This window comes from Mytilus californianus, unplaced genomic scaffold, assembly GCF_021869535.1.
Source record: "Mytilus californianus isolate M0D057914Y unplaced genomic scaffold, xbMytCali1.0.p SCAF_2, whole genome shotgun sequence".
NCBI classification, from domain to species: Eukaryota; Metazoa; Mollusca; class Bivalvia; order Mytilida; family Mytilidae; genus Mytilus; species Mytilus californianus.
This window is the reverse complement of record NW_026262668.1, coordinates 114254432-114279189: the sequence shown is the minus strand read 5'-3', so window position 1 is coordinate 114279189 and position 24758 is coordinate 114254432. Positions and strand designations below refer to the sequence as shown.

Sequence of the window (24758 nt, the reverse complement as noted above, 5' to 3'; positions counted from 1 at the left end):
AGCAAACGAATCTGCAATTAGACTTTTCAAATGATCATTTAATTAAATACGGGAACTTTTGTTTGATAAGATTGGGTAGAAGTGTATAGTACAGAGTCGATATTATAAACTTTAGTATACCACATCAAGAATGATCACTGTTACTGAAAATAAGCTAAAAGTACTTGATTTGTTCATACGAAAAATCATAACTGTCAGCCAAATTGAACGGACTACCAAAAGCATGTAATATTCCCTCCCCACCCCAAAAAAAATCAAAGTGTTTTTAAATATTTATAATAGAAGTATGGAAGCTAGTTAACAGCACAGAAAATATTAGTCGTATAATTCTTTCTAGAAGCCGAGATGAAACGAATTTGAAGGTTTTTTTGTGTAGTTTAGGTAGCCGATACATATTAGGAACCTTCACATTTTCAGATGTGGCCTTAAGCTGAGATGTGGTAGTGCCATTATTATTTACTTTTTGACTCTCTGTGGAGCGCACCGCCTTGAATGTAAAAAAAAATTCATTCTGAAGAACTTCCGTGTAGTATTTACGTCATTCCACTACCACATTGTTGGTTGCTTTGGCGGCCGGTACGAACACAAATGCTTTGCGAGTACCTACATTTTGTTTTAATCCAAGAAATGGATGTATTACTTACTTATTTATTAATCTATGAATTATTTTCGAAATGTGATATGCGAATATCCACAATATTCAGACACTTATTCAAGTAGGAATCAAGTGACTCTTTGTCAGATTTCTCTCGTTTACACCCATTTTTACAATAGGATGAAACAGCTACCTGGTCCGGATTTTACTATACTTTAGGTCCTTTCTGGTTTGATCTTCAACGTTTGTATAAAGTTTTTGATTTTTTTTTAATATTTTGGCCTCGAGCATCACTGAAGAGACATTTATTATCAAAATGCGCATCTGGTGCAGTAAAATTGTTACATTTTGTGTTATTCTAATGAATGACGACACTCTTTCCAATTTATTTTCGACGGAGGACGATTTTTTAGTCTTTTTTTTTAGAAATTTAATAACCCTCCGTCTTGAAAAATGTTAAGGTCCCCTGTAATTACATGGCCATGGGAATCATATTTAAACTTCGATGTTTCAAGACGGGTTTTGCAGTTGATAAGGTCTGTTGTACTATCCAGTTTTGTTGGTGATCCTGTTGTCCTTTTCATGTATTATTTATAAGCTCCAAAGAGCTCCTACATAAGTTACTAATTTTCTTCAAAAGAGTTTGTTTCAACTTTATGTGATCATTATATTCTGATTGACAGAAAAGATAAACGTTTTTCAATTTGGAGTGATTTTAAATCTTTCTAATGTCATATCATTTTAAAAATTCCACTGACAAGATGCATCTAACAAAATACTTGTAGTTAGTACTGCTTTTGTCAAAAATAATTTTTTGTTATGTACAAAAAACCTAGTACTCTTGTGATCTTATGGTTTAAAGCAAAGCGCAATTATTTGGGAAACTTGACACTCTATTTCACGTGATAGGCAGGTGATGAAATATATGAAGTACACACACGCTAAGAGAATTTTTTTTATATATATACATATAACTTCATCCCAAGAGGCTGTGGTCAACTTTGTCACACAAAAACATTTTTCCTTGTGATTTAAAAATTTTTTTTTTTAACATTAGTTGGTTAAAAAGTATGTATTTACGATCAAACTAGCTGAAAATATCTGAAGACCCAAACAGCTTCTGTTATTGTTTTCAACCTCAAATAGTTATAATTTCACTAGCGGCGTGTTGTCACAGTCTTAGATCGTTATATACCAAAATAGTCGTCTGATATGTATTTTTACTGTTTGTGTCCTTTTATCGACTTTTTGACTGAGTGTGGATTTGCATGGCGGTTGTGCATGCATAGACGTATCTGGACTCGCTCCTTTTTTGAGTTCGTGCGATTATCTACGTTTTTGTTTGTGCCCTTGATTTGTATACACACACACACACACACATATATATATATAAATGCACATGCATGTTTCTCAGCATGTTTCTAGTAAAGTTACGACACGTTCCGTTTTCTTTATTTTACACAAATACGTTTAAAATCAGTATATTCTCAATTGTAAGGAAATCAATAGATATAGGAAGACGTGGTATGAGTGCCAATGTGACAACTCTCCATCCAAGTAACAATTTATAAAAGTAAACCATTATAGGTCAAGGTACGACCTTCAACACGGAGCATTGGCTCACACCGAACAGCAAGCTATAAAGGGCCCCAAAAAATTACTAGTGTAAAACCATTCAAACGGAAAAACCAACGGTCTAATCTATATAAAAACGAGAAACGAGAAACACGTATATATGAACTACATAAACAGACGACAACTACTGTAATCAGACTCCTGACTTAGGACAGGTGCAAACATTTGCAGCGGGATTAAACGTTTTAATGGCACCAAACCTTCTCCCTGTTTGAAACAATAGTATAACATCACAACATAGAAAAACACACTATAAAATATCAATTGGAAGGCTTAACTCAATCAAAAAACGTAAATTAACACACAATGAACGAATAAATTTGACCTGTGACACCTGAATGCAAATACACAGTTAATAAAAAATTACAAAGGATAAATAATTAAAGTCAAAAGTAAATAAACAGGTTTAAACAAAGTTAAAGTATGATATCACTGTGAAATTTCAAACAATTTATAGAAAATCATCACTTTTGAAGAAACCTGCGTCTTATTATACACAGGTAAATGAAAATAATTTTGTTGTTAAGTATACTTCTTCTTCTGTGTGTATAAAATCTTCCGTTTAGGAATACCAAGAAATTTCTTTAATACCAATAAAACTAATCTAACACTTGGTACATATGGGGTGAATATCAACAATAAAAATATACAATTAGTGCTATATAAAATGAATATCAACAATAAAAATATACAATTAGTGCTATATAAAAAAACCTGTACAGGTCCAAGAACAGCATCTAAGGAAAAATGAAATAATTTTGATGTTCATAGTACGAAGAAGTGAAAATTTGTAGTAATTAAATACCAAATAATCAAAGCTGGTATATAGACAAGATCCATGTTAACATGAAATAACAAAAAAGCATTACAAATAGTATCAACAGGTCAAATTAAAAGAAAGTACGATTTGAGAGTACTCGCAGTTACTGACAGCTAGTTAAAAGCCAAAACAATTAATAATAAAAAATCATGCATCAGAGACTAAGATCAACTAAAATACATCCCAGGGATTTAGTATTTTAACGTCATGAACAGTGAAAGAAGACATGACTTGTGCAATGCCAAAAATAAATGTATCGATAGGTAGTAGGATAGTTAGGAGTGACTTCTTTATAGATAAAATTGAACGTGTGTGTGTCTCTATACGTCCCGTTTGAAAAGAAAATACAAATTTAGTTATGTTTTAATTTGCTAATGACAAAATCGATAGGAGTGACTTCTTTATAGATAAAAATGAACGTGTGTGTGTGTCTATACATCCCGTTTGAAAAGAAAATACAAATTTAGTTATGTTTTAATTTGCTAATAACAAAATCGATATTAGTGCCAATGTAAACTATATTCAGAGATCTAATTACAACATTGGTACGATAACCCTTACTAATAAGTTTGTTTAAAGGTTCGATGAGTTTACACGGATCACATAATGATTTCCGCGCTTTAAGTACAATATTACCATAAAATTTAGGATGTGAAATACCATTTTTAATAAGTTTTCTACAGGTACAGCCAAATTTACTAATCAAATCTTTGTATCTATGAAAGAATTTAGTAAATGTTTTAAGTAATTTATGGTAACGAAATCCCTGACTTAATAATTTACCAGTGATGCATTGATTACGTTCGTTAAAATCTATGACATCACTACACACACGGGCATACCGCACGAGTTGGGATATATAAACACCGTATGATGGAGGCAAAGTCACATCGCCGTCTAAAAAAGGAAAATTAACAATAGGGAATGAAAAATCGTCTCTTTTGTTGTAAATTTTAGTATGGAGTTTCCCTTTAGAAATTGAAATGTTTAAATCTAGAAAAAGGACAACTGCTGCTGTTTATGTTAGATTTAGTTAAAGTAAGTTCTTTTGGGTAAATTTCGGTAGTATATTTAGAGAACTCTGGATTATTTAACGAAAAAATATCATCCAGATAACGGTAGGTATTGTTGAATGTATCAACCAAATGTAACAATGATGTGTCTCTACTGAGTTTGGTCATAAACTGAGATTCATAGCAATACAGGAATAAATCTGCTATTAAAGGGGCGCAGTTAGTGCCCATAGGAATACCTACTACCTGACTATACACTTTATCGCCGAAACGTACATATATGTTATCTAGGAGAAAATTTAAAGCTTCAATCATATCCTCACATTTCCAGTAAGTGTATCTAGCATACATTTTAAGACTATAAAGATTTTTTAAACACTCCTACAAATATGTTTATAACTATAGTAAAGTGTTTGCACAGAAAATTCACAAGGCTATCCAATAAATATAATGCCACCAGAGGACATCATACTGAAGTGCGAGGATCCATTATTTAACCATGTACAAAAGATGAAATAAGTATCGTTTGAACGATTGCACAGAACCTTCTTTAAAATTCCAACGAAGGTAAGTCGCATATAAGGAATTAAAAATTAATTCCTATGAAAAAAATATTTTGACAGGTTGTTTCAATTTTGATGCAGACAGTAGTATTTTCAACGAGCTAAATACAACAAACGTAAGCTCGTATGTTTGTGCGTCGTATTGCAAGGATGACCAGTACAAATACTTGGGCATGACGGTAAATATAATTATATTCATCTAGAAAATATTCAGATTATTATACCTTTCGTTGATAACCTATTTTTGTTTTGAACTGGATTATTTTACCGTTGCCGTCCCATGCTTGAATATTCAAATTAGAAATCTACAGGTTTAATTTCTTAAATGAAAAAAACAAAAATGATTTAGGTATAATCTGATTGATGCTACGGATATTATGTTAATTGATCTTTATTCTCTTCACATGGACATACATAGCGGACAAAAGTAGTTAATCTATATAAACAGTGTATGTTTGTTATCTGGTAAACTTATAAATTTTTTTTACCCAAATACGATTGTACACTAATAATCATAGTCAAATGTACAATCGATACAATATGTACAAATACATCTATGAAAATTAAAAATTGATATTGTTAAAACAAAAGGCATAAAAATATTTGTACTCATTAGAGTAACTATACTTTGGAAGATCCTTAACTATAGATTTTAATATTACAAAATGTAATTAAGAAAATATTAAGCGAATGTTTGCTAATAGAGATTTACAATAACTGTCAGACTCGGAGTCCGAGTACGAGTCCGACTACAAATCATACAGGTAAGCTAGTGGGTTGATCTCAAAATATTGTGTACGCTAATTAATTTTACCGCGTTCAATCTTTGTGTGGTAATAGAACAAAACTATTTATCAAATTAACTGACTTTTTTTACTGAAGGGTAGAAATTGCGTTTTTCCGTTAAGATGAGAAACATGTTTTTAATCAAATGCCCTTTATATTCACATGCACTTGACAAGAGCTTTTTACTAGAGTAGTTTCATTTAATAGTGGTTTTTTAGACTTAATGGATAATGAAAAATTTATATTCTTATTTACAAATGAAAATTTGTGCTTTTATTCTGCCAAAATCTGCCATGATATTTTAATTCAAAGGAAGAATTTTTTAAACAGATAAAAAAAGTGTTTTTTTATTTTTATCGATTTGTCCATTTCTATGTAAAAGTCTCTCATAACTCTTTTGAGAGTGGCTCTCGAATGTTTTTAAGATTGTTTTGTACTTTTAATTAAAACAAGCTGTAGATATTGTATTCATGTTTTTATTGTACATGTAGAGAGGTGAGACTATAATAAAATATTTGATTTGATTTGATTTGATCCGTTTAAGCTCGATAACATATATGTTCAGAATTTAAAAACTTTCACGACAAAAAAAATATTGCGTCAGTTATATGATTTTTTTACCGATTACATTAAAAAAATTATATAAAGTTCCTTCTACATAAGGAAATGCCCGTACCAAGTCAGGAATATGACAGTTGTTTTCCATTCGTTTGATGTGTTTGAGCTTTTGATTTTGCCATTTGATAAGGGACTTTCCGTTTTGAATTTTCCTTGGAGTTCGGTATTTTTGTTATTCTACTTTTTCCTGACGAATTATTTAAAAGAGAATTAAATAATTATTGTTCAGTTTTTTTAATTATTTTTTTTATTTGGGACCATTTGTTTCCACTGTGTATAGTCTTGGAGAATAGTACATATTGAGCCCTTAAAGTGCGATGTAGATATAAATATGTTCGTTTGCTGGAGATTTAATCTGGTGCGCACCAGTTAGAAAAATCGTGCGCACGAGTATCAACGATTTTTAAACTGGTGCACACGACTTTAAAACTGGTGCTCGCGACTTTCAAACAATGGGGCGCACGACTTTTAAACTTGTGTGTACTACTTTCAAACTCGTGCGCTCGACTTTCTAAAAGGTGCGCAAGTTCGTATAGAGTCAGTCAAACTTTGTTTGAAAGTCATGTAGACGCGTTTTAAAGTCGTGCACACCAGTCAGTTTTGAAAGTCGTGCGCACCAGTTTTAAAATGTCGTGCGCACCACTTTTAAATTCATGCGCACCAGTTATAAAATAGTGCACACGAGTTTCAAAGTCGTTCGCACGATTTTTCAAACTTGTGCGTGCAAGATTAAAACAAAAATATTTATATTTACATTGCACTTAAGGGGCTCCGCAGTAATGCATACTCCTGTTCGCATTGATTTTGATGATAATAAAAGAACAGAGTTCCAATGTCCCTCGCGTTTCACATATTTCATCTGTCCAAGGGCAATACCAAATTTTATAAAAACCTGGCAAGAATTGTACACGTGAGAGCTCTTATAATGCAATTTTCTATATAATTTATATTTCCAAGAGACATATAACTAAAAATAGTTGATCAACACTGATTTTCGAAGTGTCCGAAACATTCCTAATATAAACCTTTGATAAAAATTTTATGAAAAAACTGGCAAAAATTGTACATACAGGCAAAAAAATGTTATTTTATTTTTGGAATAGTCATTAGGTTTTCTGTATGATTGTTTTACGGGTGCCACATGTGGAGCATAATTTGACATCATTGAACCAACACAGTCTTATCATTTTCAGATGAATCTAAATCAACTCCGAGGCTTTTAAAGAATTTTGGAACCTGTTTTGTAATAAATGATTTGTATCTTTCATGGTTACTGCGAACCAATTGCATTAATGATTTTTTTGTTCTTTTTTTTCGAGGGTTTTCTTTTCTTGCAGCTCAATTTACAAGAGAATGAAAAATATTATCTGCAGTTCTGACTGTAGCATTATGTGTGGCAATTTCTTCAGCTTTTACTGTAGCATCGCCTGCATTTATATCGGTATTATCAGGCCCGTTATCCACGTTTTGAAGTTCAGGTTCCTCTACTGCTTATACAGGAGTGGGTGGCTCCTGATCCTCGTCACGAGAAATTATAGGTTGAATTATTTCATCAGCCATACACGACATATCCCAGACAGCAGATAACCAGAAAGCCGGAACACAAAGTGTACGAGGATCAACAGACTCATTGCAGAATACCGAATCTCCGTTGAACATGTTATTGGCGAATTGAAATGCTATACAGTCATGGAACCCGTTGAAGGCTTCTTCGTCACACACACTTAAAGCCCTAGTTAAAGTTTGTGGTAATCATTGTTTTGTCTCCTCTATCTGGAAATCGCGATACATCAAACACTTTCGCAACTGCATCCTTGCTTCCAGATGGATTATTATCTTCGTATAAAGAAATTCTGATAAGCGAGAGTCTTCAATGTTTTTCAAAGCTATCATGATGGCACTAAGCTTTGTGTAATCTGGTTTTAAGGTGTTTAAAATGTGATATGACTCTTTGTTTAATTCAAACATAAGAAGTTATAGGTAAAATTTCTTGATCTTGATTGACAACATAATTATTTTACTTTACGACAAATGATTTGACTTCTGCTTTTCAATTAAGAGCTTTCCTTTTCTATGGAGCAACATTCCAACAGCGCCTGCACATGGAGTATATATCTCCCAGTTGATACGATATTCCAGCGCTTTCATTTCCTATCATGATTTCCTTGATAAAGGGTTGCTGCTTTCAAGGATGCTATTAAACAAAGGGTTCCAAGTGGTGAAGTTGAAATCATCCCTTCGAAAATTTTACGGACGCCATCACCAGTTGTTGACCGTTATGGAATCTCTTTTTCACAGATGACGACGGATATATTCCAATGGTCATAACCATAATCCCGTCCTCTTTTCCTCGAGTGACAACAAGAATTTGACTTATTACAGAATTTGTACTTTGAGCAATACGACGGATACGACAGGTTAAGCATGTTAAAACATTTTACCCTTCCGGAGCACCCGAAGTCACCACCGGACATGATGCCGTCTGACATTGCAGGTGTCCCTTTATCACCAAAAATGACAAATAAATCGAATGCGATACATTCAGATCATCACAGTAATGACAATAGTAATAATCTGTCTCATTCGAAATGTAAATTCGAAAACTGCAAAACCTATGAAATTTTAAAAGCAGATGTTCAATTTTCTAACAATTTAGCTAAAACATTTTACTATATCAGGAGCTACGATTATCTGGATTGTAAAAAAAAAACACAATCGTTTCTACACATTAGAAGGCAACCTTTGCAGATTGGTATATTTCGGTTAAACGAGAGGATGGGCTAATAAACGTATGTACGGCCATAGATCAGACATAAACGACAATGCAAGTGACATTGTTTATCAACTATTTAATCAGTCTGATCATTCAATCCTTTCTATGCGAGATCGCATCATCGAAAAAAAAATAAATCACAGGACTAACAATCCTCATCTAGCAACACCTTCCCTAGACAAAAGAAAGACTACCGGGTTTGAGAATTGGAAACTGCGACACCATATGGTTGCAATGACACGATTGGTGGTATAGGTAAGGGTCTTCATGGGGTTTACAGATTAGAGAAGAATGGACCAATACTACAGAAAAATTGGGGGAAAAAAAATAAAAAATAGAGAATAATGGGTGCTAAAATATAAAGAATAGAGAATAATGGGGTGCTAAAATATAAAGAATAGAGAATAATGGGGACGCAATCATGGTCATCGGCATTATACATCTCATGCTCTCTTTTAATCACCTTTTGCCTTTGATACTGAAACCGTTAGGTATTCATCAAATCCGCACAATGCGTTTTTCTCTACCCCTTTAAAAACACTGTCACAAATCCTCTTTCAAACCAATACAACCTGACAGCTATCATTTTGGATATTGCAAGTTACTGACTTTTCAGACCGTTTCACGATTGAAAAAGATGAAACGAAAAAAGGTCCGGTATAATTTTTACTATCAACTAAAATAACTTTTTTGTTGGCGTCTTTGTTAGATTTATTTGTATGTTTGTTTGCATTTTATTGTCAGTTGTATTCGGTGTCTGTGATGTATGGTAAACAGTTTTGGCTGCTGGATCCCAATTATTGTCACATTAACTTATTATGCCTCACGCAAATTTTTCAATATAACGGAACTATAAGCAACTGCCATACAAGTGGGAGGTTTAGCTAGCTATAAAACCAGTTTTAACTCATTATTGTCTTCGGAAAATGCCTGTACCAAGTCAGCAATACAACAGTTGTTTTCAATTTGATCCATTTTAATATAAAGTCTAACGTTTAATTCTATGGACTTCCCCCTTTTTGAATTTACCTTGCAGTTCGTATTTTTGTTAATACTTTTTTCCTATGCCAACAAAGATCTCGATGCCATAAACTAAGGAAACATCCTTTTTCATTAATCAGTTCAATAGAAAAACCTCTCTTTAAAGATCATCTTTAATACCTATACTAAACCAATTGCGACTAAAATGTGTTCTCTGAAGGCCCGTTATATCGTGAACATAAATCCATCAATTGGAAAACAACTTCAAAATACTGATCGATTCAGTGAGGAATTATGTAAGGTAATGGGCCAAATTAAGGCGACAGTATTTACCGACGTTTAAACCTCATAAATAGACAAAGGAGACAAATCAAGGTAACAAACAGAAACTGAGGGAATCGCTTGAACCCCAAAAGGAGCGAGATCGGGTGCGTCGGCAGGGTAAGCGTCTCCTGTTATCCACGCATCACCCGCTATGCGAATTCACACTAAGTAAAAATGTCATTAGGACACAATCGGTAAAATTACATATCAGAAGACTATATTGGTATCTAAAAATCTAAGACAACGAAAATATGTCGCTAGTGAGTTTCTCCTCGTAATTCTGTAAGAGCAGTTTTAGTGTTAGGAACACACCACTGTTAATGAAGTCCGTATAGTGTGAGCGTAACGTATTAACTGATATATGTAAATACAATATAATGGAGCAGAGGGTGTGTTACTGCTGAGAAATGGAAAGTTGACAATTGGAAATTTGAAATCATCACGTTTGTCGGTTTGAAGTCGTCCTTCTGTGTCAATATCTAGAAAACGATTAAGATATGAAGCAGTTTTCTTCTTTCGGTAGTAAACTTAATTCCAAGTTGACTGGGATATATGAGATGTAAGCACTCATTGACATATTGGTGGTTATTGAGTGTCATAACATCATCAATATATTTGAAAGTGAATATAAAGATCTTTGCAAAATGCTTTATCTTTTTGTCTTCTGTATGAATTCCGCTACATGTGAGTACAAAAACAAGTCGGCCAGTATTCGTGCACAATCAGTATCCACTGGAATACCGACTGTATGCTGAAATATCCTTCCCCAAACTTAACAAATTTGGTGACGATAAAAAAATCCAGCATTTTGATGATTTCAGGTATATTGTGTCTTACAAAATTAGCTCTTACAAAATTTTGGAAATTATCTTAAATTAAGGAATATATTCCTCTCATGCAAAGTTCTGATTCCTTGCCTGGGTTTGGCTATACTTTTTTGTAATTTTTGGGTTATGATCAGCTCTTAATTTTGTAATAAGGTTTGGATTTTTAGATATTCTGGCCTCGAGTATCACCGAAAAGACATTTATTGTCGAAATGCGCATCTGGTGCAGTAAAGTTGGTACCTTTAATGTTATTAATGCCGAACTAATTCGTATTTTTAGATGACACAGTGCTATTGTTTACTAAATGACGACGAAGCTACTAATTACCAAGCATATGGTCAATGTAATGAGACGTGTCCTGGAAACCAAGCAGAAACGTGTGGCAGTAACAACAATATCATTTTATACAGAAAAGGTAAAATTGCGTTTTATTGTAAAAGTCTTAACCTTTGCTATTGTTATAATTACTCCCCCCCCCCCTTTTCCCCAAGAATGTCATAGTTTTGATAGGCTTACGCCCAACGAAAGACCTCATAAAGTTGAATCAAAAGCTTTATTTTTTGTAATTATTTCCTATATATGATATAATTTTTGGCCAAAGTAACGAGTTAATGAATCAAGACGCTCCACAACTACCATTTTTGAAAGAAATATTATGAAATATTTCTATAAAGACTTTATTGCTAATAGTCACTGCACACACGCACGAACTTACTGAGAAACATTTAAGTTGAGAGGAAAGGAAAATGTGTTGCTTTCAATATCAATGTCGACAGTAATAGATTGTTAAAAAAATTCTGCTAGGCTTTCTTGTAATAGGTAATTTAGTATTGTTAAAGTATGGAGGTACAAGTTTTTGAATCTTTTCATTTTTTATTTGGAAAATAGGTGAATAATTAATACTGGATAATAGTAAATTTTTGCAGTCATCATTTTATTTATTTCTAGCATAATAAAATATACATTTAGAAAGAAAATACAGATTTTCGATTGACTTGAACATTGACTTCAATGTTGAATTTTCTACTTAAATGTTTTATATTGTAAGGAGAATTGGACAGATATATCGTTTGGAAATCGATATTAAACTTCGTATAATTAATTACTGGACTAAAAATGGTAAATATATAGTATATAAAGAAAAACGTTCGATTTGAAAAAAAATCGTATTGTATTGATAAATGGATTACGTTATTGGCTGTGAACATTACAATTTTACACTGACAGCAACAATCGCATGCGAGACACTGGGTTCCTTTTTTTGTTTTTTTTTTTGATATATTTGCATTTAGGTATCACCAGCATATGAGGTTTATGTAGCCTAGGTGCAACGATATTCCAGAACTTATCTTTATTATCAGATGTCACGAATGACCACGAATATTTCAGCAGCCTTAACCACAATGCCGTCCATCTTTCCCTAGTTTATGTATATACATTTTACGGTTGAGGCATATTTTGGTAACTTAAGACCTGCTTATACCTTTATTTGGAACCGAAGAACAAAAGTATGTTCTCTAAATTTCAATTTGATTCACATGACATATTAAGCTAGATGTTTGTGATAGAATGTATCAGTTATATATATATCAGACATTATTTATTAATGGGATAACAATAGTTAGTTTTGTCTTAATACACACACACACACACACACACACACACATGATCGGACAATATTTTGGTAAGTTAAATATTTAGAGTATCAACAATATCGTTTCTTTCTTAGACTAATATCAACGCTTTTTTTACAGTTGACAAGTTGAAGGACAATCCAAGCAGTGATGACATTTTTCGTCAGACTTTCCAATATGGCCCTTATGGAGTTAGAATCCAACAAAAAAAGAAAGATAGCGAGATATTTTTCTTCTGTGAATATGGTAGTCTTTATCACTCAAAATTTAATTTAATTTTGGAATTTACTTATTACTTTTATACAGTAAATAAGCATTATAATTAGTAACTTCATTTCGTTTGTAAACAACTTGTTGATATTTGTTTCCAATGTCGAATTTTACAACCTTTCATTATTGCAATCAATAGAATAGATGGATAAAATGTTTATTATTCCCAATAAACCATATAGAAACGGTTATTTGAAGAACACAAAAACAAAACCTGGACAAAGAAAAAAAAAAGAAAAGAAAAGAAGCCTATAAGATATTATCTGGTTGAACATGTTCCTGGCTTTGCCAGGTAGTAAAAAAAATAATTTGAAGTCATACGAGAGTGATGCCGTGCACAGGAGATGCTTTTTGTGTTCATAAATTCAGATTGTTGTCACTCCTATTTCTGTCTATTATACATCTTGGTAATTGAATTAATATCGGCTTGCTTTCTTTATGTTGATAAAGTTCTAGATAATAAGCAGACCTTCTGGTCTTTAATTTTGATGAATTAAATTTCAATTTTGCAGATCAAATAATCTAAATGTGACAGTAAACATTCAACAACTGATTTTTTTAATTCGGAATAACCGAAATAGACAATTAGAGCAAACATTCGTAGTTAAGGGATCACAAAATAAACTAAAATTTGAATCTTTCTCTTATTGTTTATAATTTTCATATATATGTTGTAGTGTAGTCAACTCCTTTTTTGGAAAGAAAATTCACTTGTCTGCATTTTTATTCCATCTATGATATGACCTGAATTAACTTATCGATTATTAATATAAAAGTAAGAAGATGTGGTATGATTGCCAATGACCAAATGCCGTAGAAGTTAGCAATTGTAGTTCATTGCCTTGAAATACAAATGTAAATTAATTCAAAACGAGATAACTAAAGGCCTCATTTATGCTCCAAACATATAACGAAAAACAAATATAATATACAACAAACGACAACAAATGAATTGAAGGCTCCTTGCTCATACAGAATATGGCGGGGTTAAACATGTTTGCGGGCGCCCAACACTCCCCATTACCTGAGGCAGTTTTGTATCAGCACAACCTAACAACAAGCAATAAAAATCAGTTGAAAAGCCCTTTTCAACTAATTTCAACAAAGCACAAATGCAACTCGCAAAACCACCAATTATTCAAAGTATAAATCTGAGAGTACTCGCAGTAACCGAAAGCTAGTTCAGAGCCAATAACAACTAATAAAAACTCATGTATATAGGACTAGGATCAGTACTCATCCAACCTCCGCTATTATCTACTATTTAGTGGGTTTTAATTTATTGATAATTAAATCAACATGTATACAGATAAAACAATATTTAAGATCTAATGGCAGTGTTAAATTTGGTAACTTTTTAGAATAAGTTTATTTAAAGGATCGATAAGTTTACCCGGTTCGTATCTTAATTTACGAGCTCAATAAACAACAACAGTGTAAACATTAGGATGTACTATCCCATTCTTAATAAGTTTTTCTACAGGTTCAGCAAACTTCCAAACCAAATATTTGTATCCATGAAAGAATTTAGTAAAGGTTTGAAGTAATTTGAGGTAACAAAATCCCCAACTTGATAATACACCAGTTATACAAGGATTACGTTTATTGAAATCTAAAACGTCACCATAAGCACGGGCACGGCGAACGGTTTGGGATATATAAACACCGTAAGATGGAACCAAAGTAACATCACCGACCAAAAAAGAAAAAATTAACAATAGTGAACGAAAAATCGTCTTTTTAGTCATACATTTTTGTGTTGTGTTTCCCTTGTAAAAGTGAAATAACCAAATCTAGGAAAGGACAGTTATTGTTGTTTAAATTTGATTTTTTTGCCATCACTTGGCATCCGTCGTCTCAGTTCGTCACCCATCCGTCGTCTCAGTTCGTCACCCATCCGTCCCTCCTTTAAATAGTTCGAGCAAAACAGAGAGGGTAAACATGATTAACTCATGTTCTCAACTTGGTACTTTATTTGACCTTTTAAATTGTTTTTTATTCGAGCGTCTCTGATCTGTATTTTATAAGAACATAAGGAGTAGAAAATTATAAACCAGTTATCTTTGAAGAGTTTTCTTTATGGTCGAAATCGTCAATTGACCCCTAAGAGGATTATTTGCCTTTGAAAGACGATTTTGCGTTTTTTTGTTGTTGCGGAAACTGTAATACATAGAGAAAAACAATAAATAGCAAAAAACTTTCAGTACAATAAGATCGTCAAACAAGTCAACATGGCCGAAATAGTCAACTGATATAGGGAGTTATTTCCTCTGAATGATGATTACCGATGTTTTTGCATTTTTGTCAAAAACCATAGTAGATAGAGAGAAACTTTAAACGCAAAATAGATCAGCAAAGTAACATTTATATGTATGTCAACATGGCTAAATTGTCAGACTCTGATAGGATTTATTTGCCCTTAAATGACGGTTTTTACTATTTTTTATCTCAAAATCTTTAATAGATAGGTAGAAACTGTGAACAGTTAAAATAACCATCAATATAAGATCTACAAAATATCACTTTAGACATTTACTAATAAGTCAAGATAACTGATCGCATAAAGGTAAAAATACAAATCAAAATGGTATATATTTATCAGGTGAGAAATTCAGGCTCTTGGGTAAACATACAAATCAAACGCACAAAATAAAGCGCAAGTTTGATAATACCTTAAAGTATATTGTTTAACACAGGGGTTTCCTTCGCAGACGTTACAACAATCAGTGCTTTAGAAAATACTTTGATTTCTGAAAATGAATCTTGGAATGGTAAGTACCTTCATCAATTCCAATGAGTCAATATAAACAATTAAAAATTTGAAAATAATATTATTATTAAAAATAATTGCATCAACAAATTGGGAAAACTGATCAATGATACCAGGTTTATAACTTGGTATTGCAGATTCGCGTTTCGTATTCACAAGACTTATCATTGGCACTCGAATCAAAACAGTTCAAAAACAAGACCCAATACAAAGCTGAAGAGCATTTATAACCGAAAATTCCGAAAAGTTGTGCCTCATACGGCTACGGCAATCTATACCTTGGGGTAGAGCACCTTAGTGTTATGAATAGTTCACTATGTAATATATAATATATTTGCAAAACCGATCAGTAATCCATTGTTTTGAAAACATAGATGACAACAGGAATTTAGATCTTTTCAACATAACTGTGATTGAATAACTGAAAAATAGTCCTCTGCTCTGTAGATAAACTATTTAAATGCGCTTATCAAAACGGTTATAATCATTTATTTTTAGGGCTTGAAATTGGAGTTGGTGTAGGAGTAACAATAATACTTGTCATTGGTATTGTAGTATGTGTGTACTGCCAATTAAGGTAACAATTTGTCTGCAAGAAAGAGAAATATTCTTCAAATTAACAAGATAAGGAAATCCAGCAGCCAAAAAAAAAACAACCCCATAAACAAGACCATAAACCTATAACATCATAGCAAAAAGAAAACATATAAAAAACAAAACAGTAGACAGACAAACAACAAAACACCAACCAAATCAACACATCAAAATACTACACAAACAACGAAACACTTTACAGACAAACAGCAAAACATTAACCAGACAAACAGCAAACATTAACCAGACAAACAGCAAACATTAACCAGACAAATAGAAAAACATTTACCAGACAAACACAACAAAACACGACATTACACATACAAACAGCAAAACACTAACCAGGAAACAACAAATCACTACGTAAACAACGAAACACTATAGAGATAAATAACAAAACACTACACACACAAGCAGCTAAACACTACACAAACAAACACATTAGAACACTACACAGACAGACAAAGAGCAAACCACTAACCAGACAAACAGCAAAACACAAACCAGATAAACACAACAAAACACTACACAAACAAACAAATAGCAAAACATCACACATGTAGTCAAACAACGAAACACTACATCTTATATAAGTTGGAATCATGCCAACCCAAAACCACTTGCCACTGAGCTGGTGATACGTTCGGGGACTAAAAGTCTATCAGTAGCGGTAACGACCACAAGTTGTATGAAATGAATGCTAAGTAATCAACTCTTTGTATGCACTAGACCCAATTTTCTTTTGATAGTTTAAGTGTACTGTTCACATGGGATCATGGGCATACTTTGACGATGATAGGTCGAAATGAAGTTTGTTCGATGCGTGGGTCATTTTTGTATAAAACACTTTAGTTTTCAAAAAGATCTTTTAAAATAGTATAAAGCTGCTTGATTATTTCATCGAAATATTTGTTAAACATGGTTTTACAACAGGCAGTTCTCCTTTCTATGGGGACCAAATGTTCTCCTCCATTCGTCGATCTGTTTTTGTTTACATGGGACAGACCTCAACAAATGAACATTCTCAATGAAATGATTTTCCTTTAACATCACGTTCCGGCATATAAATGATTGTTGTTAATTTATCGATTCGTTACCCTTGCAATTGAAATGAAGAATATCATAGCTTCATGCTTGCATCCAAAAATCGTTAGTTAGGAACGGCTAAGACTTAGCAACAAAAATTCAGCCATCATTAACTTTAAAAAAAAATTTTGTAGAGTCTACAAAAGCCAGACAAAGCGAGCCTACATTCCAACGTGGGCGTTTTCGGCACGTTATATATCAATAACTTTAGAATAGAATAGCTTTTCCGTGATCAAAAAACAGTATGTAGAGCAAAATTTTGATAATCTATCTTTTTTCAATTTTCCTGTATTTTTCTGATATAAGGTCCTATGTTAATATTTGCAGTTAACATTTAGAAATAGTCAGGGGTTCAAGTTTTATAGACAATAATAATTTTGTCAAACTGTCATAGAATTTTATGAAAGTTTGGCAGAAGCTTTTTGTGCATATTCCATTTAGTTTGGTTCAATAATTGAGATGTATGAGAATGGGGATATGCATTTCAGATATCTAAAGCATTTGAAATCTGATATTATGACATGACATAATGCTTACTTTTAGACATAAGAAGAGTGTTGATGTAAAACAGAAAAATTATGAGAACCCCCGTACTGGTGACGCTCCAGTTGTTACTGCTTATGAAATACCATGGTCAGAACAAGAAGATTTAAATCCCCCGTGGTCAGAAGACAACAGTGTTGACCATAATATTTACGACCATGCTTCTCACAAGGTACACCGAGAAAACAACGATTTCATGGTATACGATATGGCAGACAAAATAAATGATGAATACAGTATTACTGTCTTTAGAAAACAACAAGTTGATCCTGGATGTCAACAAAGCCAGAGTAACGAGTATCAACTTGATGATTATGACACCTGCGCAAGTGTAGAAATAGAAATACAATAGTCAAATTACATTTTTCATTATTGAAACGATTATCTTAATGAAAACCTTATTTTTTCTATAATGCAAATTGGTGGAAGATATTTGATCGAAAAATATCGGACGTTTAATCGCCAAGGTATAACCATTTGATAGCGCCCGATTCTTAACCAACATTAGCGATAGCTAAAATTATCTATATAAAAATAAGGAGATGAGGTATGATTGCCAATAATCAACTATCCACCAAAGTTCAAATAAAGTGGATGTAAGCAAATATAGGCTACCGTACGGCCTTCAACAATGAAAAAACCCATACCGTATAGTCTGCTATAAAAGGCCCCGACATGAAAAATATGAAATAATTCAGTTGAGAAAACTAACGGCCTAATTTATAACAGAACAATTAACGAAAAACAAATATGACAGACGTCAACCAACGACAACCATGCACTGAACTACAGGCTCCTGACTTGGGAAGCACATATAAATGTGGCGGGGTTAAATATGTTTGTGAGCTCTAAACCCTCCCCTAACCTGGGACAGTGGTGTAACAGCACAACGTAAGAACAAACTATAACAATCAATCAGTTGAAAAAGGCTTAACTCGTTAGATCGATACAAAGCAGAACAATATCAAACATAACACAGACTGGACGTGACAGGGTATATATCCATCCCTCATCCCTAACAACAAAAAGGACACTAAGTACAGATCTGAGAGTACTCGCAGTTACTGACAGCTAGTTCAAAGCCAATAACAGCTAAAAAAAATCATGTATTTAAGACTAAAATATCAATCAGTACACATCCAACATCCAATGGATTTAGTGTAAAGACGTCATTAACAGTCAGAGAAAAACATGACCTTGTGCAGTGCCAAAATAAAGGTGTCGACAGATTGTAGTACCGTTAAAGTGCATATGTGTCTAACAAAACTATTTAGTATGATTTTTATTAACTGATAACAAAATCAATATTTATACCAATAAAACAATATTCAAAGATCTAATTACAGTGTTGAATTGGTAACCTTTAAGCATAAGTTTATTTAAAGGATTGATAAGTTTACCCGGATCGTATATAAATTTCCGGGCTCGGTAAACAACACCGTAAAATTTAGGATGTGGTATTCGGAATTTAGACGAGTCTTTACTGAGTTTGGCCATAAACTGTGATTCATAACAGTACAGGAAAAAGTCTGCTATTAAAGGGGCACAATTGGTGCCCATAGTAATACCTACAATCTGTTGATAAACTTTATTGCCGAAACGTACATAAATGTTGTCAAGGAAAAAAAAATTATGGCTGTAATCATCTCATCACACCTGCAGTAGGTATATCTAGCATATTTACCTTTCTCGTTTGAGAAAAAGGCTTTATATGAGTTGCAGCAAATAAATTTGCCATTAGATTTATCGAACGACCATTTAATTAAATAGGAAAAATTTTGTTTGATAAGATTATGTGGAAGTGTTGTGTAAAGAGTGGAAAAGTCAAATTTGTCAACCGAATCAATAGGACAATGAAAAGCACGTAATTTATCTAAAACATCCAAAGAATTTTTTACATTCCAAAAATGGTTAATTCCACTATTTTCATATGTTTTATTACAAAAATTAATGAACAGTTCTTTGATAGTAGTTAAGGAACTCGTTAAAAGCACTGAAATTCTAATAGTAGAACATTTACTAGAGGCCGAGATGAAACGATATTTTACGTTTTTTTTGTGTAGTTAAGGTAAAAAATACATAGTGGGGACCTTCAAATGTTCAGAAGAGGCCTTAAGCTGAGCTGTGGTTGTGACATGATTATTTACTATATGACTCTCTGTGGAGCGTACAGCCTTGAATGTAGTTGAATGTGTAATTTCATTCTTAAGGACTTTCGTGTAGTATTTACGTCATACCACCACCACATTGTTGGCTGCTTTGTCGACCGGTACGAACACAAATCGCTTTGCTAGTACTTGAATTTTGTTTTTACTTACTTAATCTTTTATTTATTTCTAAATTATTTTCGAAATGTGATATGCGAATATCAACAATATTCAAACATTTATTCAAATAGAAATCAAGTGACTTTTTGTCAGATTTCTCCCGTTTACACCATTTTTTTTACAATAGGATAAAAGCATCTTTAATAACCTGACGACACTCTTCCCAATTTATTTTTGACGGTGGACGATATTTTTGTCCTTTTTTCAGAAAGTTTATAACATCTCGGTCTTGGACGATATTGAGGTCTCCTGTAATTACATGGTCATAGGGATCATATCTAAACTTTGATGTTTCACAGTCTTGTGTCGAAGGAGCATTATTTTCTATACTGACGTCTGATGTAACAGACGTATAATTAAAAATTAAACTTCTGCTGGGTTCTTTATACGAATAAGAAATTATAGATGGCTCTATGTTATCAAAATATGGAGGTACAAAGTTTTGAAGGGGAGAGTCATGAAAAATACTAGATAAATTTATAAAATCAATACCTCTATATTATGATCTGCAAATTTGTCAATTTGAGGGAACAGTCTTTGGTGACAAAAGGCTGTAATAATTCGCGTACACTCATATTGTGGAGTGAAAAACGATACTGTATCACACTCGTTATAAATATTATGTAATTTACTAATTGGTATTTGACCCAGTTTACGTAATAATTGAGGTCTACCATTATATTTAAATAAAGATAAAAAAATCATCAAGTGTAAGATTAGAACGATGTTTATTTCGTTGATTGCGGTTAATGCGTTTGCCATGAGACCTATGATTGCGTTGTCTTTTATCAACTATAGTCATGATATCAATAGAGGAAGTTTAAGATATGTTCCCTTGGCCCATGGTATTGCCATTTAGATGCTCATTTTTAGCGACAGAAACATTATCTTTTGTATACTTATTCATGACATGAAAATAATAAAATAATAAATTTCAATGTCAAACAGCACACAATATCAAAATGTCATATTTCACTAAAAGGCAATTCGAAAAGTCTGAATATTTTGCACAATACAGTCATTCATCTAATTGGTTTCTATCCGTTTATTGCCAGGGTAACGGCAGCCATTTTGAAAATTCCAAATTGAAACAGCGCAATTACACATGCCAATTAACAATTTTGTAAATTTTTATTAAGTTTGGAGCATTTTGAAATTTTCGACAATTTTGCTTGTTTCCATGTTAACAGTTTCCATTTCAAAATTCCAAAGACAGATACCATATTGGCACATGCCATGTTACATATCCAAATAGTTTTATTTGGTTTGATGTAATATTCTTTATGAAAATGCTGCTTTAATGAATTTTACCATAGGGTCAATGTTAAACTTTCCCCTTGTTTCCATGATAATGCCATCCATTTTGGAATTTCTCAATACTGTTTGCACATATAGGCATACCAGATAACATTTCCACTAACCAGACAAACAGCAAAACACAAACCAGATAAACACAACAAAACACTACACAAACAAACAAATAGCAAAACATCACACATGTAGTCAAACAACGAAACACTACATCTTATATAAGTTGGAATCATGCCAACCCAAAACCACTTGCCACTGAGCTGGTGATACGTTCGGGGACTAATAGTCCATCAGTAGCGGTAACGACCACAAGTTGTATGAAATGAATGCTAAGTAATCAACTCTGTGTATGGACTAGACCCAATTTTCTTTTGATAGTTTAAGTGTACTGTTCACATGGGATCATGGGCATACTTTGACGATGATAGGTCGAAATGAAGTTTGTTCGATGCGTGGGTCATTTTTGTATAAAACACTTTAATTTTCAAAAAGATCTTTTAAAATAGTATAAAGCTGCTTGATTATTTCATCGAAATATTTGTTAAACATGGTTTTACAACAGGCAGTTCTCCTTTCTATGGGGACCAAATGTTCTCCTCCATTCGTCGATCTGTTTTTGTTTACATGGGACAGACCTCAACAAATGAACATTCTCAATGAAATGATTTTCCTTTAACATCACGTTCCGGCATATAAATGATTGTTGTTAATTTATCGATTCGTTACCCTTGCAATTGAAATGAAGAATATCATAGCTTCATGCTTGCATCCAAAAATCTTTAGTTAGGAACGGCTAAGACTTAGCAACAAAAATTCAGCCATCATTAACTTTAAAAAAAAATTTTGTAGAGTCTACAAAAGCCAGACAAAGCGAGCCTTCATTCCAACGTGGGCGTTTTCGGCACGTTATATATCAATAACTTTAGAATAGAATAGCTTTTTCGTGATCAAAAAACAGTATGTAGAGCAAAATTTTGATAATCTATCTTTTTTCAATTTTCCTGTATTTTACTGATATAAGGTCCTATGTTAATATTTGCAGTTAACATTTAGAAATAGTCAGGGGTTCAAGTTTTATAGACAATAATAATTTTGTCAAACTGTCATAGAATTTTATGAAAGTTTGGCAGAAGCTTTTTGTGCATATTCCATTTAGTTTGGTTCAATAATTGAGATGTATGAGAATGGGGATATGCATTTCAGATATCTAAAGCATTTGAAATCTGATATTATGACATGACATAATGCTTACTTTTAGACATAAGAAGAGTGTTGATGTAAAACAGAAAAATTATGAGAACCCCCGTACTGGTGACGCTCCAGTTGTTACTGCTTATGAAATACCATGGTCAGAACAAGAAGATTTAAATCCCCCGTGGTCAGAAGACAACAGTGTTGACCATAATATTTACGACCATGCTTCTCACAAGGTACACCGAGAAAACAACGATTTCATGGTATACGATATGGCAGACAAAATAAATGATGAATACAGTATTACTGTCTTTAGAAAACAACAAGTTGATCCTGGATGTCAACAAAGCCAGAGTAACGAGTATCAACTTGATGATTATGACACCTGCGCAAGTGTAGAAATAGAAATACAATAGTCAAATTACATTTTTCATTATTGAAACGATTATCTTAATGAAAACCTTATTTTTTCTATAATGCAAATTGGTGGAAGATATTTGATCGAAAAATATCGGACGTTTAATCGCCAAGGTATAACCATTTGATAGCGCCCGATTCTTAACCAACATTAGCGATAGCTAAAATTATCTATATAAAAATAAGGAGATGAGGTATGATTGCCAATAATCAACTATCCACCAAAGTTCAAATAAAGTGGATGTAAGCAAATATAGGCTACCGTACGGCCTTCAACAATGAAAAAACCCATACCGTATAGTCTGCTATAAAAGGCCCCGACATGAAAAATATGAAATAATTCAGTTGAGAAAACTAACGGCCTAATTTATAACAGAACAATTAACGAAAAACAAATATGACAGACGTCAACCAACGACAACCATGCACTGAACTACAGGCTCCTGACTTGGGAAGCACATATAAATGTGGCGGGGTTAAATATGTTTGTGAGCTCTAAACCCTCCCCTAACCTGGGACAGTGGTGTAACAGCACAACGTAAGAACAAACTATAACAATCAATCAGTTGAAAAAGGCTTAACTCGTTAGATCGATACAAAGCAGAACAATATCAAACATAACACAGACTGGACGTGACAGGGTATATATCCATCCCTCATCCCTAACAACAAAAAGGACACTAAGTACAGATCTGAGAGTACTCGCAGTTACTGACAGCTAGTTCAAAGCCAATAACAGCTAAAAAAAATCATGTATTTAAGACTAAAATATCAATCAGTACACATCCAACATCCAATGGATTTAGTGTAAAGACGTCATTAACAGTCAGAGAAAAACATGACCTTGTGCAGTGCCAAAATAAAGGTGTCGACAGATTGTAGTACCGTTAAAGTGCATATGTGTCTAACAAAACTATTTAGTATGATTTTTATTAACTGATAACAAAATCAATATTTATACCAATAAAACAATATTCAAAGATCTAATTACAGTGTTGAATTGGTAACCTTTAAGCATAAGTTTATTTAAAGGATTGATAAGTTTACCCGGATCGTATATAAATTTCCGGGCTCGGTAAACAACACCGTAAAATTTAGGATGTGGTATTCGGAATTTAGACGAGTCTTTACTGAGTTTGGCCATAAACTGTGATTCATAACAGTACAGGAAAAAGTCTGCTATTAAAGGGGCACAATTGGTGCCCATAGTAATACCTACAATCTGTTGATAAACTTTATTGCCGAAACGTACATAAATGTTGTCAAGGAAAAAATAATTATGGCTGTAATCATCTCATCACACCTGCAGTAGGTATATCTAGCATATTTACCTTTCTCGTTTGAGAAAAAGGCTTTATATGAGTTGCAGCAAATAAATTTGCCATTAGATTTATCGAACGACCATTTAATTAAATAGGAAAAATTTTGTTTGATAAGATTATGTGGAAGTGTTGTGTAAAGAGTGGAAAAGTCAAATTTGTCAACCGAATCAATAGGACAATGAAAAGCACGTAATTTATCTAAAACATCCAAAGAATTTTTTACATTCCAAAAATGGTTAATTCCACTATTTTCATATGTTTTATTACAAAAATTAATGAACAGTTCTTTGATAGTAGTTAAGGAACTCGTTAAAAGCACTGAAATTCTAGTAGTAGAACATTTACTAGAGGCCGA

The 24758-nt window shown here is 32.9% G+C and overlaps 1 protein-coding gene across 2 annotated transcripts; it reads left to right on the top strand.

Annotated features, from left to right (window-relative positions):
• Window positions 1-4694: 4694 nt before the first annotated feature.
• LOC127730787 (uncharacterized) lies at window positions 4695-24496 on the top strand. Of its 2 annotated transcripts, none has more exons than XM_052239365.1 (6): window positions 4695-4805; window positions 11215-11350; window positions 12690-12815; window positions 15536-15610; window positions 16108-16186; window positions 22729-24496. In XM_052239365.1, exons 1-6 carry the CDS (start codon window positions 4800-4802, stop codon window positions 23078-23080), a joined length of 774 nt encoding a protein of 257 aa, XP_052095325.1. In that variant the 5' UTR covers window positions 4695-4799; the 3' UTR covers window positions 23081-24496. The 2 variants fall into 2 exon arrangements, with proteins under 2 accessions (XP_052095325.1, XP_052095324.1); XM_052239364.1 differs by lacking the exon at window positions 22729-24496 and adding an exon at window positions 17833-20103.
• The last annotated feature ends 262 nt before the right edge of the window (window positions 24497-24758 follow it).